At 55.3% G+C, this 13726-nt stretch overlaps 3 protein-coding genes across 3 annotated transcripts; 1 reads left to right on the forward strand and 2 right to left on the reverse strand.

Annotated features, from left to right (window-relative positions):
* Positions 1-1215: 1215 nt before the first annotated feature.
* Positions 1216-4797, reverse strand: LTB4R2 (leukotriene B4 receptor 2). Its single transcript, XM_014780451.2, has 2 exons — positions 3206-4797; positions 1216-2862 (listed from the first exon to the last, which is right to left on the reverse strand). The coding sequence occupies exons 1-2, from the start codon at positions 3405-3407 to the stop codon at positions 1766-1768; spliced, it is 1299 nt and encodes a 432-aa protein (XP_014635937.2). The 5' UTR covers positions 3408-4797; the 3' UTR covers positions 1216-1765.
* A 437-nt stretch (positions 4798-5234) lies between these two features.
* On the forward strand, positions 5235-8434 carry CIDEB (cell death inducing DFFA like effector b). The gene is made up of 5 exons (XM_004421176.3): positions 5235-5440; positions 5746-5890; positions 7100-7249; positions 7487-7677; positions 7858-8434. Exons 1-5 carry the CDS (start codon positions 5400-5402, stop codon positions 7994-7996), a joined length of 666 nt encoding a protein of 221 aa, XP_004421233.3. The 5' UTR covers positions 5235-5399; the 3' UTR covers positions 7997-8434.
* NOP9 (NOP9 nucleolar protein) lies at positions 8416-13707 on the reverse strand. Its single transcript, XM_004421177.2, has 10 exons — positions 13363-13707; positions 12681-13151; positions 11769-11879; positions 11384-11525; positions 11070-11262; positions 10285-10425; positions 9772-9897; positions 9370-9606; positions 9025-9130; positions 8416-8692 (listed from the first exon to the last, which is right to left on the reverse strand). Exons 1-10 carry the CDS (start codon positions 13607-13609, stop codon positions 8535-8537), a joined length of 1932 nt encoding a protein of 643 aa, XP_004421234.1. The 5' UTR covers positions 13610-13707; the 3' UTR covers positions 8416-8534.
* Positions 13708-13726: the final 19 nt, after the last annotated feature.

Here is a 13726-nt window from a genome sequence, read left to right on the forward strand (position 1 = left end):
CTTCCCTTTCAACTCTGTCACTTCTCAAGAAATATGTGGAGTGTAATGGTGGTCATTGAGGTCCCTTACCCTTTGCAGTGCCCCCACTTTCTCTGCTTTGAAAAAAGCCACAGCAGAGTTGACCCACTAGATGTCAGGCAGAGGATATGATGAAAAGAACTGGGCTGAAACCACAGTAAGAACTGAAGGTAGAATTGAGGAAGGGCTTTCTGACCACATGGGGATATGTAATAGACGAAGTTAGGAGCCTCTACGCGGTGCATGAGGACAGGAAGAAGCCCTTGCAGTCGGTGTTTGGGGATAGATGCGTCTGGCTCAGAGATCTGGGGTCAACCAGTCACCTTCTGACGGACACTGGGTTGTCTTTGCCTCCTCTCCCAAGCTGCCCCTCACCTCCATCTCTTTCAATGGCCTTTCTTCTTCCACCCTGGACTAGACACTTCAAGCATACTCCCTGCCCCCTAAGTGTAGAGCGCCACCCCTGGAGCTTTGGTGACCCTGGTATGACCCTGAGGACTGGATTTCCTTTTCTCTCTTGGCCTCTGCCTGAGTGGTGTGAAGAGTCACTAAAGCAGAACCTGGGGTGGTGGTCAGGGTAAGCACTGAGGTAACCAACCATCTAAGTTTGTCAGGGACTGAGAGGACTGGGACAAGAGACTTTCAGTGCTAAAACTAGGAAAGCCCTGGGCAAACCGGGATGCGCTGGTCACCCTAGTGACCACAGGTGTGTGCACGTGGACATCCCCTAAAAAGAATCCCATCTTACATCCCCAAACTCAAAAGTGTCAGGATCCAGAACAGTTTTGAGAGCTAGAGCTAGAGTGATTCCAAAAGATGGGGGCTGAGAAGTATTGGGGAACGGGGGTGAGGAACAGGTAGAAGTCTTGGGAGGAGTCAAGACTTGGCAGAGAGAAAAAGGAGAGAAAGGAGAGGTGGCCCCGCCCTGAATAATTCTTTTTCTTTCCCAAATATCCACACATTCCCCACACTCGCTCACCCCCAACCCCCAAACATCCCCTGGGTGAGCGAGTGATGCCTCTTGGACTCCTTTTTGAGTCCAGTGACCTTTGCGGGGACAGTTGGATTCAGAGAGGAAGATAAGTCTCAGACTCCCAGCCCCACTGTACCAACCACAAGACAGGAAAACTTTCCTTTCAAACCCCACACATCGGCTTTCCCCTTCCAAAGCCAGTCCCCCCCCCCCATTTAGCTCTTACAGACCCCAGAGAATGGATCTCACCCTCACCCCTCATCCAAGCGCCCATACCTTCCCTTCCTCTTTCTCTCTTTATTTTCAGAGTGGTTCTATGGGTTAGCCTGGGGGAACCAGGCGACCCGGGCTAGGGAGGACAGGCCAAGATGCCACTGAAGGCTGGCACTGCCCAGCCTCGGCCTGACCCAGCAGGGAACCAGGTGGCTTCACGACAGCTCAGTCATGATGCACCACCAGGGGGAGCATGCTTAAGCCATCATGTCATGGCTGCCCAGCATATGTCACCATGGCTGTTGGCAACAAGTAACCAGCTCTGGCACATGAGCACATGCCAGCCTGCAAGTACACAATATTCATTCACATGGACCATCACCACCGGCAACCCCTCAGTTTGGAGGAACCTGGGCCTGCCCCAGGTGTATAATAATTCTACCCAGACAGATCCAAACTATGGTCAGAGAAGGATCCCCAAATGCTCCAGAGTGGTTCCCTGAGTTCTGGGGGGCGATGGAAAGGGACAGGAAAGAGCAGGCCCGGTTGTAGGGTTTGGTGTCAAGGGTTCCATCCCTGACTGTCCTTCTCCGCCCCGCCCCCGGGGTCTCCATTGCCCCTGCCCTGCCCCAGCACTTTGAGCCGAGGGGTAGCTCGGAGCTCCAGAGTCCCCTCCATAGAGCGACTGCCCCCTCGGGTCTCTCCGGAGCCCTCAAAGAGCCGCGTGAGGAAGCGGGGGCCTGCCCGGGGCAGCAGATCCCCGGCGGTGAAGAGGTAGAGCATCGGGTTGACGCTGGAGCTGAAGAAGGCCAAAGCCGTCGTCCCAGCTCGCGCCGCTTGGCCCGCGCCGCCGAGCCTCGCCAAGGCTCCTTCGGGCGGAGCCAGCGCAGCCGCCGCCTGCAGAATGTTGACGGCGTGGTAGGGCGCCCAGAGCAAGCCAAAGGCGAGCATGATGGCGCTCACCAGCCGGCCCACCCGCGTGCCGTGCCGCCCGGCGCCCCAGCGGGCGCCCCGCAGCCGCGCCAGGGTCACGCTGTAGCAGCTGAGCACCAGCCCGAAGGGAAGCACGAAGGCCGTCAGGGTCTCCAGGCTCAGGTGGGCGGCGGCGTGGGCCGGCGACGGGTGGCACAGCTGGCACACGCGGTCCCCCCAGAGGTGGCGGTAGACGGCGGCCGGCACGGCGAGCAGCAGAGCAGCCAGCCAGACGGCGAGCAGCAGGCGGCGGGCCAGGGCCGGGCTGCGCAGCCGGGGCGCCAGGAAGGGGCGCGTGACGGCCAGGCAGCGCTGCAGACTCAGCAGGCTGGTGAGCAGGACGCTGGCGTACATGCTGAACGCGCACACGTAGTACACGGCCTTGCAGCCCGCCTGGCCCAGCGGCCAGGCCTGCCGGGTCAGGAAGGCCACGAAGAGCGGCGTGAGCAGCAGCACCGAGCCGTCGGCCAGCGCCAGGTGCAGCACGAGCGTGGCCGCCAGCGGTCGCCCCCGTGCGGGCCGCCAGCCCGCCAAGCTCCATACCACGAAGCCGTTGCCGGGCAGCCCCAGCAGCGCAGCCAGCAGCAGGAAGGCCGAGCCTGTGGCCCGCGAGGCCTTCCAGCTCAGCAGCGTCTCGTTCCCGGGGGGACGGTAGCAGACTGACATCCTTCTGCACCTACACGGGGCTGGAAAGGGCGATAGAGCGCGTTCAGGTAGTGGCGCAAAAGCCCATGGTAGCCCTGATGTGGGTGAGAAGGGACCATGCCTGCCCCCACTTCCTGCGGCCTGCCTCTCTTCTGTCTGGGAGCCTTGGCTTCTTCAGGACTCCAGCTGCAACTCAATCATACTTCTTGGAACCCAAATCCCTGTTCTCAGTCAGCTGACCTCCCCAGTCCCGACTCTCAGCCTGTCACTACCTCTACCTCCGCTGCTCTAGCCTGGCCCCTCCTTTTTTGTCGAGCCCCATTCCTTATACCTCAGGGCAAAGCGCATTGTGGGGAGTAAAGGCGAACGGGCAGATCTGCTTACCCAGCTGGGAGCTAGCAGGGTTGGGGGCCGCCAGGGGCCTGGGGAAGCTGAAAAGCAAAGCAGCGGTGAGCGAGGTGGTTGGGCGAGGTGCGGACGCCTGTCCTGTGCCTGTCAGGTGTTCAGAGGGTGAGAAGAGGGAGGGACAAGGTGGGGCTTCTCTCAGCCTTTGCTGGGGCCCCTCCCTCCTCCAACTCCTTCCCATCACTAACACGTCCAGGCCTGTGAGAGCCCGCCTCTCCAGGAAACAGGATAAGCTGAAGGGGTGCAGACAGGCTTCCCTGGTGGTGTAGGTGCGGAGGGCCACTGCATAATCCTGACCCTGGGTCCTGCCTCTGCACTCATCACCCTCCCCACCTTATGCTCACAGTCCCTTATGCTCTCTGGGCTCCCTGGCCTGCACTCACAGAGAAGGTGACCCAAACCACTCACTCCCCAAGCTGTTCTACCCTCCCTTGTTTCTGGACTCCTGCCCCTGCTGAGCCTTTTCCTCAGCTTCCCACCTACCCCTCTCTGGTCTTGCCTTGTGCCCTGCCCCAGTCATTCCTCCCTCAGGACTCTCACCAGGCTGTCAATGACAACTTTCAGTGTCAAGCATGGTGCTAAGTTCTGGGGGTAAGAGGGGGACGCATGAAGGTGTAAGGGGCTTATAAGCTGGTTGAGGAATCATAACACACAACCATGAAGAGACCACACTACCGAGCTGCACCAGGATAGAGGACAAGAGAAAGGAAAGAGTGCAGTGGTAGAGACATACTGGAAAGAAGCCTTCTCTGGGTGGAGAAGTCAGGCAAAGCCTGGAAATGAAGAAATTTAAGGAGGACTTGGTAGATTGATAAAGTTGAAGGAAGGGGAAAGAAAGGCCCCTGCCCAGTCAACAGCCAGAACTGGGGGTTCCTTGGGAGCCAGGACACCAGTATTGTCTCAGTTTGGGTTCCCTACAAAGCAAAGCCTGAGTTGAGGATGTCTGTACAGGTGATCCTGTATTTGGGAGGTCAGCTCGGGAAGCAAGAGTGAGGAGCAGGGGAAGAGAGGTTAGAGGAGAGCCAGTGAGGGTGTGCTCCTGAGTCCCTTCAGTAGGTATCAGACACCTCTGAGAAGTACACAATGCCTTCCAGAGAGAGAGAGCGTGCGGCACTTACACCGGCTCGCCCATTGTTTGAGGGTTGTCCTAGAGGCATTGATGCCCCCATACACACTTGCAGCCTGTACTCCTCACGGGGCGAGTAGGCTGCTGCAGCTCGAGACAGGACTCCTAGGCAGGAAAGCAGAGACATGCGTTCATGTGAGGGGTCCACTGTCAGCGCGAGTTTGAGCTTTCACGCAAGTGTCCATCACAACTGCAGCTGACACCAGAGATGGGACACAGGGCACCCAAAGCTGAAGTCCTGATGCCATCAAAGGATGCCCCCCATTCACATCTCCTTCGTGCCCATTAAGTGGCCAAAGGAGAAAGGTGAGAAAGTAACTAATCCAGTGTGGCTGAAGCAGGTAGTTCTGGAGAATGAAGCCAGAGAAACGCTGAGCCAGCCCCTCCCCTAGACCAGGAGAAAAGAACAGGAGAGCAAGAAGGCCAGGTCCCAGACAGGATCCTGGGGATCCTGGATCCATGGATCAGGACCCATCTTCTCCTCACACCCCACCCAGGCACATTGCCTCACCTCCTATTTTCTCCAAGCCCTGCCCAAGATCCCACCCTCAGCCCCACCTCCCCTGTCTTAAAGCTGCAGTTTATGGCTTTCATTAGGTGGCAGCACGTACAATGCAAATCACACATAATGCAGCTTCTCACAGGTTGGGAGCCAGAAACTGTCCCTAGAAATTCCCTCCATGGAAAGAAAAACACCAGACATCACATTCCATCCTCTCACATAGTTCCCATTTACCCTCACATCGTATGCCGCCACCAGAGACACACACTCACAAGCTTCCAGGCTTTTGCTGGGCAACTCTGGGCCTTAATCCTTCCTGCAAGACCCCTCTAGGCCCCTCCCCTTCCCCCTCCCCTTGGACTTTGCCCTTCTTTCAGGCCAGGCCAGGGGGACCAGAGTCCAGGCTTGACTCATCCCCCACCTCACCGGGACTGGGATCTCAGCTCCGTAACAGAAAACACCAGTACTTGAGCCCCAGCACAGCAGAGAACCACCCAGCCCAGCACTCAAGGGAAGAGGCAGCTGTCCTGTGCCTTCCCGCCACCATGGAGTACCTCTCTGCCCTGAACCCCAGCGGCCTGCTCAGGTGATTTCTAACCCTCCTCTCCACTCTCCCACTCTGGGGATACAGGCAGGGCAAGGAAACTCCATTCAGCCCCTAGGAGCCTGATGAGCCCGTACCCCTCCCCTCCCCAGCTTTCTACAGTGGGCTTGTCCAATCCTGAACTGCCGCCCTCCACCCTCACTCCATGGTCTCTCCCTCTCCCTAGGCTACTCCTAATCCACAAACCCAGATCCCTCCCACCCTCCCTCCCTAACTCTCTGGCCCCATCATCCCCATTGCACTCACCAAACCCCTCACTCCTTCACGACCTTTCTTCCCACTACCAGGTCAGTATCCAGTGTGAGCTCCGAGTTTGGCCGTAGGGTCTGGACCTCAGCTCCACCACCCCAGCGACCTTTCCGTGTCTGTGATCACAAGCGGACCAGCCGGAAAGGTCTGACAGCTGCCACCCGCCAGGAACTGCTAGACAAGGTGAGGGAGCCAAGTCCCTGGGTTCTATTGCAGGGGCAGCCAAGGCGCTCAAGAAGAGGGAGAATTTGCTGAGGTTACATGGCTGCCCTTCCCTCTGCGGGCTGAAAGCAGGGGCGTGAGCCTGATGACCTCTGCTGCGTTTGGGTCATTGTTTCCCCAAGGAGTGGGCTTTTCCTTGGGGGAAGGGGAAGGTGTAGGTAGGGTGGGATGGAGTTCAGAAGTCAGTATGAAATGGCGATTCGTATGATAAATCAAGTTCAAATCCTGACTCTGCCACTTCCTAGTGTCAAACTTTGGGAAGTTATTGAACCTATCAAAACTTCAGTTTCGGGGCCGGCCCCGTGGCTTAGCGGTTAAGCGCGCGCGCTCCGCTACTGGCAGCCCGGGTTCGGACCCTGGGCGCGCACTGACGCACCGCTTGTCTGGCCTTGCTGAGGCGGCGTCCCACATACAGCAATTAGCAGGATGTGCAACTATGACACACAACTATCTACTGAGGCTTTGGGGAGGGAAAAAAGAGAGAGAGAGAAAGGAGGAGGATTGGCAATAGATGTTAGCTCAGAGCCAGTCTTCCTCAGCAAAAAGAGGAGGATTGGCTTGGATATTAGCTCAGGGCTGAACTTCCTCACAAAAAAAAAAAAAAAACTTCAGTTTCTTCATCTATAAAAAGGGAATGATACACCTACTCCTAGGGTTATTGAAAGGAGTAAAGAGGATAATGTATGCACAGTGCTACATAGAAGACTCAAGGATAAAAGTCATTATGAGTGGAAACAGTTCTGGAGACCTCTGTAAGGATGGGGAAAAGTAAGGAGGGACATCGGAGATCAGACCCCGTCATGACAGCCCCACCAGCATAATGCCTTACACCCCTAGCCTATACCCATTCCTGAAGGATTGACTTCAAGAAAACCCGGCTAGCTTTTCAATTTCAAGCAGAAGTGACTTGGAGGGAAGCAGGGGGAGATGACAATGACAAGGTAGGAGCAAAGCAGGAACAAATAGGAAAAAACGGCCAGCCCCTAGATGAGGGTCCCCCAACAACTAAGAACACAGCTGGAGCCATTTGAAGGGATGGCAAAGCCCCGGGGAGTAGAGCTGGGCTATCAACCAGCGTCTAAGGCCAACGGATGGATGCTGGGCCATTGGAGAGGGAAGGAGCATGGGATAAGCTCTGCCCCTTCCCTCCTGCTTCCTGCCACTGGGCAGGCATTGGAGACCCTGCTGCTGAGCGGAGTGCTGATACTTGTGCTAGAGGAGGATGGGACCGCCGTGGAGAGTGAGGACTTCTTCCAGCTGTTGGAGGATGACACGTGCCTGATGGTGCTGGAGTCTGGGCAGAGCTGGAGCCCCAGCAGGGTGAGGCCCACACTGGTGCTGCTATAGGCCACCAGTCCTTCATCTCTCTCCCAAGCCTCTTCTCGTGGCTAACCCTGATCTTGGGGGCAGAGGCGATGGGGGAGATGAGGAGTTGTCAAGGACACCTTACAGTGGACAAACAGTCTAGGCAAGGGCAGGTCTGTTTCAGTGCTGATGGGGATTAGTGGTGGGTGTCAGTATGTGAGGGTCCATTGCACTGATGGGGGTGCCCAACAGAGCGGGATGCTGTCATATGGGCTGGGACGGGAGAAGCCCAAGCACAGCAAGGACATCGCCCGCATCACCTTCGACGTATACAAGCAAAACCCTCGAGACCTATTGGGCAGCCTGAACATCAAAGCCACATTCTACGGGCTCTACTCCATGAGTTGTGACATACAAGGACTTGGCCCAAAGAAAGTACTCAGGTCAGAGACCATCATGTCATGCTTCCCCATCCCCCCATCCCCTCATCCCCATACAGGTGCAATCCCCATAATCCCTTCTCCTGCACTCACCTACCCTTTGTGGAACACCCCCAGCCCCTAGCCCCATGGCCTCCTCCCGGGTTCCCCTACCCATCTGACTCCCTCGTCTCTGCCCTTCAGGGAGCTCCTCCGATGGATCTCCACTCTGCTGCAAGGCCTGGGCCATATATTGCTGGGAATTTCCTCTACCCTTCGACATGCAGTGGAAGGGGCTGAGCAGTGGCAGTCGCAGCGGCAGGGTCGCCTCCATCCCTACTGAGAAGGGTCTCTGAGCTTCTGCCCCTACTGATTCCAAGAGACAGACTGTAAGGACTGTCACAACATCAAGTCTGGGGACCAGCAGACAGTGCAGACCAGATAACTTACCTGATTTTCCCACTGTCCTCTGACCTCATCGTGACAGGCCCCATCAGCATAATGCCTTACACCCCTAGCCTATGCCCATTCCTGAAGAATGCTGTCCCTTCCCAGCCATCTCTCCAGCTCCCACTTACCCTGAAAGGCCACAAGCCTGGCCCCAGGCATCCTGACCGCACCCTGATTGCTGGTACATCTAGATGTCCTTACAACTCTTCCTGTCCCTAAGCTCCCCAGTGCAGGGGACAGCCCTCTCTGACTTTACCTTGACATCTCCATTTCTTCATACCCTTCCCCCAAAAATAACAAAGACATTTCCAATAAAAATATAAAAATGTTTACCAATAAGAGTGTTGACTCCAACTTAACCTAGGAAGGGGACAGGATAGATCCTCCCTTTCCCCCGCCCCCATCAACACCCAGTCCCAGTTCCAGAGGCCTCAGTCTTCAAGTATTGAGTTCAAAGCCCGCCTCCGCTTGGCCACAGCCCCCTGCTGCTGTTCCCAAGCCTCTCGCCGCTTCAAGAAGGTAGTCAGGGCCACGTTTCGAGCCACATGGTGGCCAAAAGGGTCTCTTATCAGCTCCTGGTTCCTCTCCCCTGCAAAGGGAACCATTCATGTTCTGTGTCACCACGCAGTCACCCACCCATGCTTGAAGAGACTCTACTTGGCATGAAGGTCCCTCTGTTTTCCCTGGACCCTGGGCCTGCCTGAGGATAGAGTTAACACCTCATTCTCCAAAGAACAGAAGCTGGGAGAAGGGGTGGGAACACACGGCAAGTGGAGAGCTGACTGCTAAGAACCCACAGCCAAGACCACCCTTTGGAACTGAAGTCTCTGCTGAATTTAAGTCCACTACCCAGCCACCCAGCCTTTTGGAGTGAGGGAAGGGAAAAGTTTGGAAAGGTCAAAGAGAGGTGCTGGTACTCACCCAGCTCAGCAGCAATTTCCTTCCGGGCCCCCAAGGCTGCTCCACTCCAGATGGCATCTAGCACACGGCTGCCATGGCGACTACATGCCAGAGCCACATACTGTCCCTGCATTGAGACAAGCAAGGTAGGTCCCTCTAGGGCAGTCCACAAAAGTGTGTTGGGGTGGGGAGGCAGGGGGGAGTGAAGTTTTCAGAAGTTTAGAGGCTGAGTCGTAACAGTCTAGGAACTACATATTCTCTCTGTGACTCTGAAGGACACGGAGAGACACAGAGAGTCCTGGGGGAAGCTCACATTCTCTAAGTCGATGATAGCAGAGGAATCAAAGCAGAAGCCGGAAGTCTAACCTTTAGGGTCTTCAGCACACGGCGGCGCTGCTTGCGTGTCACAGAGGGGCTGGTCAGGACGGCATCAAGCACGTGGGAACCAGCAGGGCTTTGGGCCAGAGTCAGAAGTTGTGGTCCCGTCAAGGCACCCAGACTTCTAAGTATAAGATCAGGAGTGGAGAAGTGCAGCAGATGCTGGATCAGTAGAGACCCAAGCACTGTCACTTCCCCCAGGGCCCTGGCTGCCGCCATTTCCACCTGGGAGGACAGAGACAGGGAATTAGGAGGCAGCCACCAGACTGCCACCTCCACTGGGATGAAGCCAGAGGTCTCACCACCCTCACCTCAGTGGTGAGAGGATTCCTAAGCCGTGGGAGACCTGGCCCCCAATTAGTCACTGGCTTGGCCTCTCCCCTGCCTCACCTGGTGCTCCGCAGGCACTGCCCCCTCTTCCTCCATCAGTCCATAGTACACCTCATAAGCCATCAAGGTGGCAAAAAGAGGCACACAGGACACTTGCCGGGAAGAAGGCTCTGCACAGTGGAATGCCTAGAAGACAAAACATGGTGACTCTGAGAACCACCTCATCCCAACCCGACTTTCTGACAAGGGAGAAGATTCATGAGAGATGAGAATGCCTAACTCCACAAGAACACGAGCTGCACAAGGACAGGACCTCAGCTGCCTTGCTGTATGCCCAGCCTCCATACACACAACAGGGGATGAATAAACATTTATTTCTTAAATAAACTTCTCTCTTCGTTCTGGGAGGCAGTTGTCTTTCCAGGGCTATGAGATGCTTTGGCCTCATTTTGCCCTATATCTGTGAATTCCCTCACATGAGACGTCTTAGGTCCAGAGATACAACCACTAAAGATTCAATAAGTCCCAACAGGTAGAATTTGAACTGAGGGGTTGCAGGTAACACCCACTCACCTCCAACAACAGCTGCAGGACCTGGGCTTGGTGGGTCCCAACTCTGCGGCAGGCCCCCACCAGGGCAATGACTACCCCTGGGTGACCCTGGGCCAACACAGCTTCCAGGGCAGGGCTCAGCTCTTCAAACATGGGGGACAGCTAGGGGAGACATGGGATAAAGAATCTTTGGCATTCTGGTAATGGTGGGCTAAGTTATTCAGAGAAACCATCCTGCCAAAAACAACTAGAAATGCTAGATAAAACATAAAGGCATCGCCAGTTATCAGGACTTTGGTTGGGCTGGGTAAGGAAAGTCCAGGACAAGAGGGCAGTCTTAGAGGTGCTGCCTTACATGGGGAGGAGACTTTAAATGGCCATACTCTCAAGGCGAGGTAAAATTAAACCCTCCCTTCCACCCTAACTCCCAACCCATGAGATCCCAGGGAAGCATGCCTTCGAGCTAAGCAGCAAAGGACAAGAGAAGCCATGGCAACAGTGCTCTTATGGATTTGTTGCCAAGTACCCAGAGTCTGAGTGGGCCATGGAACCTCAAGCTGCCAAGTTGGATTAAGCCAGTCTCCTGCTGGTATTGGCGCCCGAGAGAAGCCAAAGCAAATCCTCTGTGGGAAGAAGGCACCCTCACCCTAAGCTCTGGGGAACCCCCAGGAATAACTTTTCAAGGGGAATGGCCAGCACACTGTCAGAGATACAGAGGTAAGCTCACAATAAAATAAGGCCCACTGAACAAGAACCAACACAAACTACAGAGTGCAGAAAGAGACCCAGCCAAGCTCCCGACTCACCAGCTCAGGGGTAGTGACAGCATCCAGGAAACGCTGCAAAGGGAAGTTGGCAATAGGATGTGCCGCCAGGGTCTGCAGCTGCCCCTGGAAGTGATCCTCAAAGAGGCTCTGGAGCCGCAGGGGCTCTGACACCAGCAGCACCTGCTCTAGGAGTCTGGAGCTCGTCTGATCCCGCAGAAATAGCAGGAGGGGACTGGGGACAAGGAGAAGGTGATCGGGTAGTCTTAACTCCACTTCACCCGAAATACCCACATCACCTCATTCATTTCACACAGCTCCATCACCCTTGGTCAGTCATGAGGCCCTGACCTTACCTGCCAGCTGCTGAGGAATTGCGGCTGCTCAGGTAGCCAATCACAGCATTGCAGAGGTGGGCACAAAGCTGGGGCAGTTTTCGGTGTAAGATCTGTAAGGCCACTTGAAGGCAGAAGCTGGAGATCTTGTCAGTGATAAACACTGCAGGGAGAAGGCAGAAATCATAAAAGCAGCTTTCCCCAAATCCAGGTGACCTGGACAACCTCAAACCTCAAGTCAAGGTACAAAGGACTAGGGACACAAAGGGGCTGCACAGAGTCTTTTCAACATCAAACCAGATCAGATTCAAAAGAAGAGGAATGGGACTGCTCTAAATAAGGCCCTTGTTTGATGATAATCCCCTCCAGAAAAGCAGATCCTAGACCTTCCTATCTCCCTCCTTACCAGCAATGTCCTTCAGAAAGCAGGAACTCAGGTCCTTAAGGCGATTCAGGAAGGTTTCAGGGACCTCGAAATCAGTTGGCTTGCATTCCCAAGTTGGGACCCTTTGTGCTTCTGAAGGAAGATCAAGAACGTGTGCATGGGTGAGATCACAAACTGCCCTCCAAGAATTCCACAGATGAGCAGGGATTCAGCTTGGAGATGCAGAACACACAGGGTACAACTGAATGTCTCTTCTCATCTGGATCATTGAACTGAGATTACATTTCTGATTTAATTTTTCTAAGAAACTTCAACCAGCTCCCCCACCATCCACAGGAGACAGTACAAACTCCTCAGCCAGGCATTCAAGGCATTCCAAAATCAAGCCTCACCTAAACTCTCTACCCTTATTTCCCAGAGTTTTTCAAAATGTAGGTTGCTGCCTATGAGTGTATCATGAAATCATTTTAGTGGGTCTCAACAAGCATTTCTTTAATGGAATAGAACAGATTAAAATAAAAAAGCAAAAAAAAAATCAAAGTGGGTTGCACGTAGCAAGGGTATTGTTTCCTGAACTTCTGCTTGAATCCAGTCTGTGTACATAGACACATATGTATGTTGAGTCTTGTTTAAAAAAACAAATTTCTTACTATGTGTGTTGGTTTAAAAAAGGTTTGAAATCCAATGCTCCGATGAATTAACTCTTACCCCCGCCCACATTCTTTTAACAGCTGTCCCCTAAACACACCTATGCACCTCACCTCTGGCCCTCTGTGCACGCTAACCTTTGGCCTGCTAAGCCCTGTCCTAATTTCTCTGCTAATTCTTCAAGGTCATGAAGAAATACTCTTCTGCTCCCTCTCTCCTTCTCAATTCCTCAATTCCTCAACTCTCCTTTCCTCCAGGTCGACTTCTCTCTCTTGTAATACTTACCAGGTGAGTGGGAGCCACGCTGCCTGGCTCTCTCAGACTCCAGGAGAGTCCCTCCTAACACCTGCAGGAGAGTTCTGACCACGAAGCTGCCATGTGTGTCTCCACAGTAGAAGAGAAAGTCCTCACACACCTCAGCGGCGAGTCCCAGGACCAGATGCTCCAGGGTCTCTAAGGAACCATCCTTCCCATCCCTGTCCTCCTCCCCCTCCCTCTCCCCCTCCTCCTCCTCCTCCTCTGCAGGGCTCCCCAGCAACCGAGGCAGCTGCAGCAAAGCACTCTGCAGTACATGGACCCCGCATCGATGACAGGCCACAAAGCGCAAGTTCAGGTGCAGAGCAGCCCATACTCGACACAGCGGTTTCAAGGGACTGAACCCCAACAGTTCCTGCAGCATCTCACTGCCAGTCCTGTTCGTGGCCAAGGCGAGGGCCTGAGCCTCCGCCTCCTTCAAAACATTGTGCACCAGCAGCTCTGGAAAGACACGGAAAGAAATACTTTAAAGAGACTGAGAGCAGGAGGAGGTTATGTTCCATCACTTAACCAAGTTGGGGGCGGCGGCGAGGAAGAGGATGTGGGAGATCAAACTAAGTCCCCACGCCCTGGGGAGCCACGAAATTTCCTCGTCTATCCGGATTTGATGCCCAACAAGTTCCTCTCTGTCGCACCCGAAGTTGCTGCCTACCTCGTTCTTCTCCCGTCTCGGGGGCCTCTTTCAGGGCGGACAGCGCCCGGCGGAAGTACCCCAGACCTTCGGGGCTCAGGTGCGGCTGCGCATCCCGAGCCGGGTCCGAGCGCCGGTCTGGAAGCAGGCAGGGTGGTCGCTGGCGGCCTGGTCGGGGACGCCCCGACTCCTTGGCCCCGCTCCCTCGTCTGCCGCCAGCTGGGAACCGGCGCCCCGCCTTGTGGGGGGAGCGCGGTCCCAGCCCCATGGGTGACCCGGGCCTTTTCCGCCCGCGAAAGCTCCCTCAGCCGCCCGAGATACCTCCAGCTTCCTGGCGCGGGCCTGGCCTCACCGAGTTTGGTAACGCCGGCGTGCTCCCGGCGCA

Source organism: Ceratotherium simum, chromosome 3 (genome assembly GCF_057802395.1).
Source record: "Ceratotherium simum simum isolate JZ-2026a chromosome 3, ASM5780239v1, whole genome shotgun sequence".
NCBI lineage: Eukaryota > Metazoa > Chordata > Mammalia > Perissodactyla > Rhinocerotidae > Ceratotherium > Ceratotherium simum.

Excerpts from the sequence above, each read along its gene's own strand:
- NOP9 (XM_004421177.2), bottom strand. The coding sequence starts at position 13,609 with ATGGGGCTGGGACCGCGCTCCCCCCACAAGGCGGGGCGCCGGTTCCCA. Across the intron at positions 11,263-11,383 it reads AATTCCTCAGCAGCTGGCAG|TCCCCTCCTGCTATTTCTGC; the intron begins GTAAGGTCAGGG and ends CCTTGTCCCCAG. Across the intron at positions 9,131-9,369 it reads GTGTGCTGAAGACCCTAAAG|GGACAGTATGTGGCTCTGGC; the intron begins GTTAGACTTCCG and ends GTCTCAATGCAG.
- LTB4R2 (XM_014780451.2), bottom strand. The coding sequence starts at position 3,407 with ATGGGAAGGAGTTGGAGGAGGGAGGGGCCCCAGCAAAGGCTGAGAGAA. Across the intron at positions 2,863-3,205 it reads CCCTGCTAGCTCCCAGCTGG|CCCCGTGTAGGTGCAGAAGG; the intron begins GTAAGCAGATCT and ends CGCCCTTTCCAG.
- CIDEB (XM_004421176.3), top strand. The coding sequence starts at position 5,400 with ATGGAGTACCTCTCTGCCCTGAACCCCAGCGGCCTGCTCAG. Across the intron at positions 5,441-5,745 it reads AACCCCAGCGGCCTGCTCAG|GTCAGTATCCAGTGTGAGCT; the intron begins GTGATTTCTAAC and ends TCCCACTACCAG. Across the intron at positions 5,891-7,099 it reads GCCAGGAACTGCTAGACAAG|GCATTGGAGACCCTGCTGCT; the intron begins GTGAGGGAGCCA and ends GCCACTGGGCAG.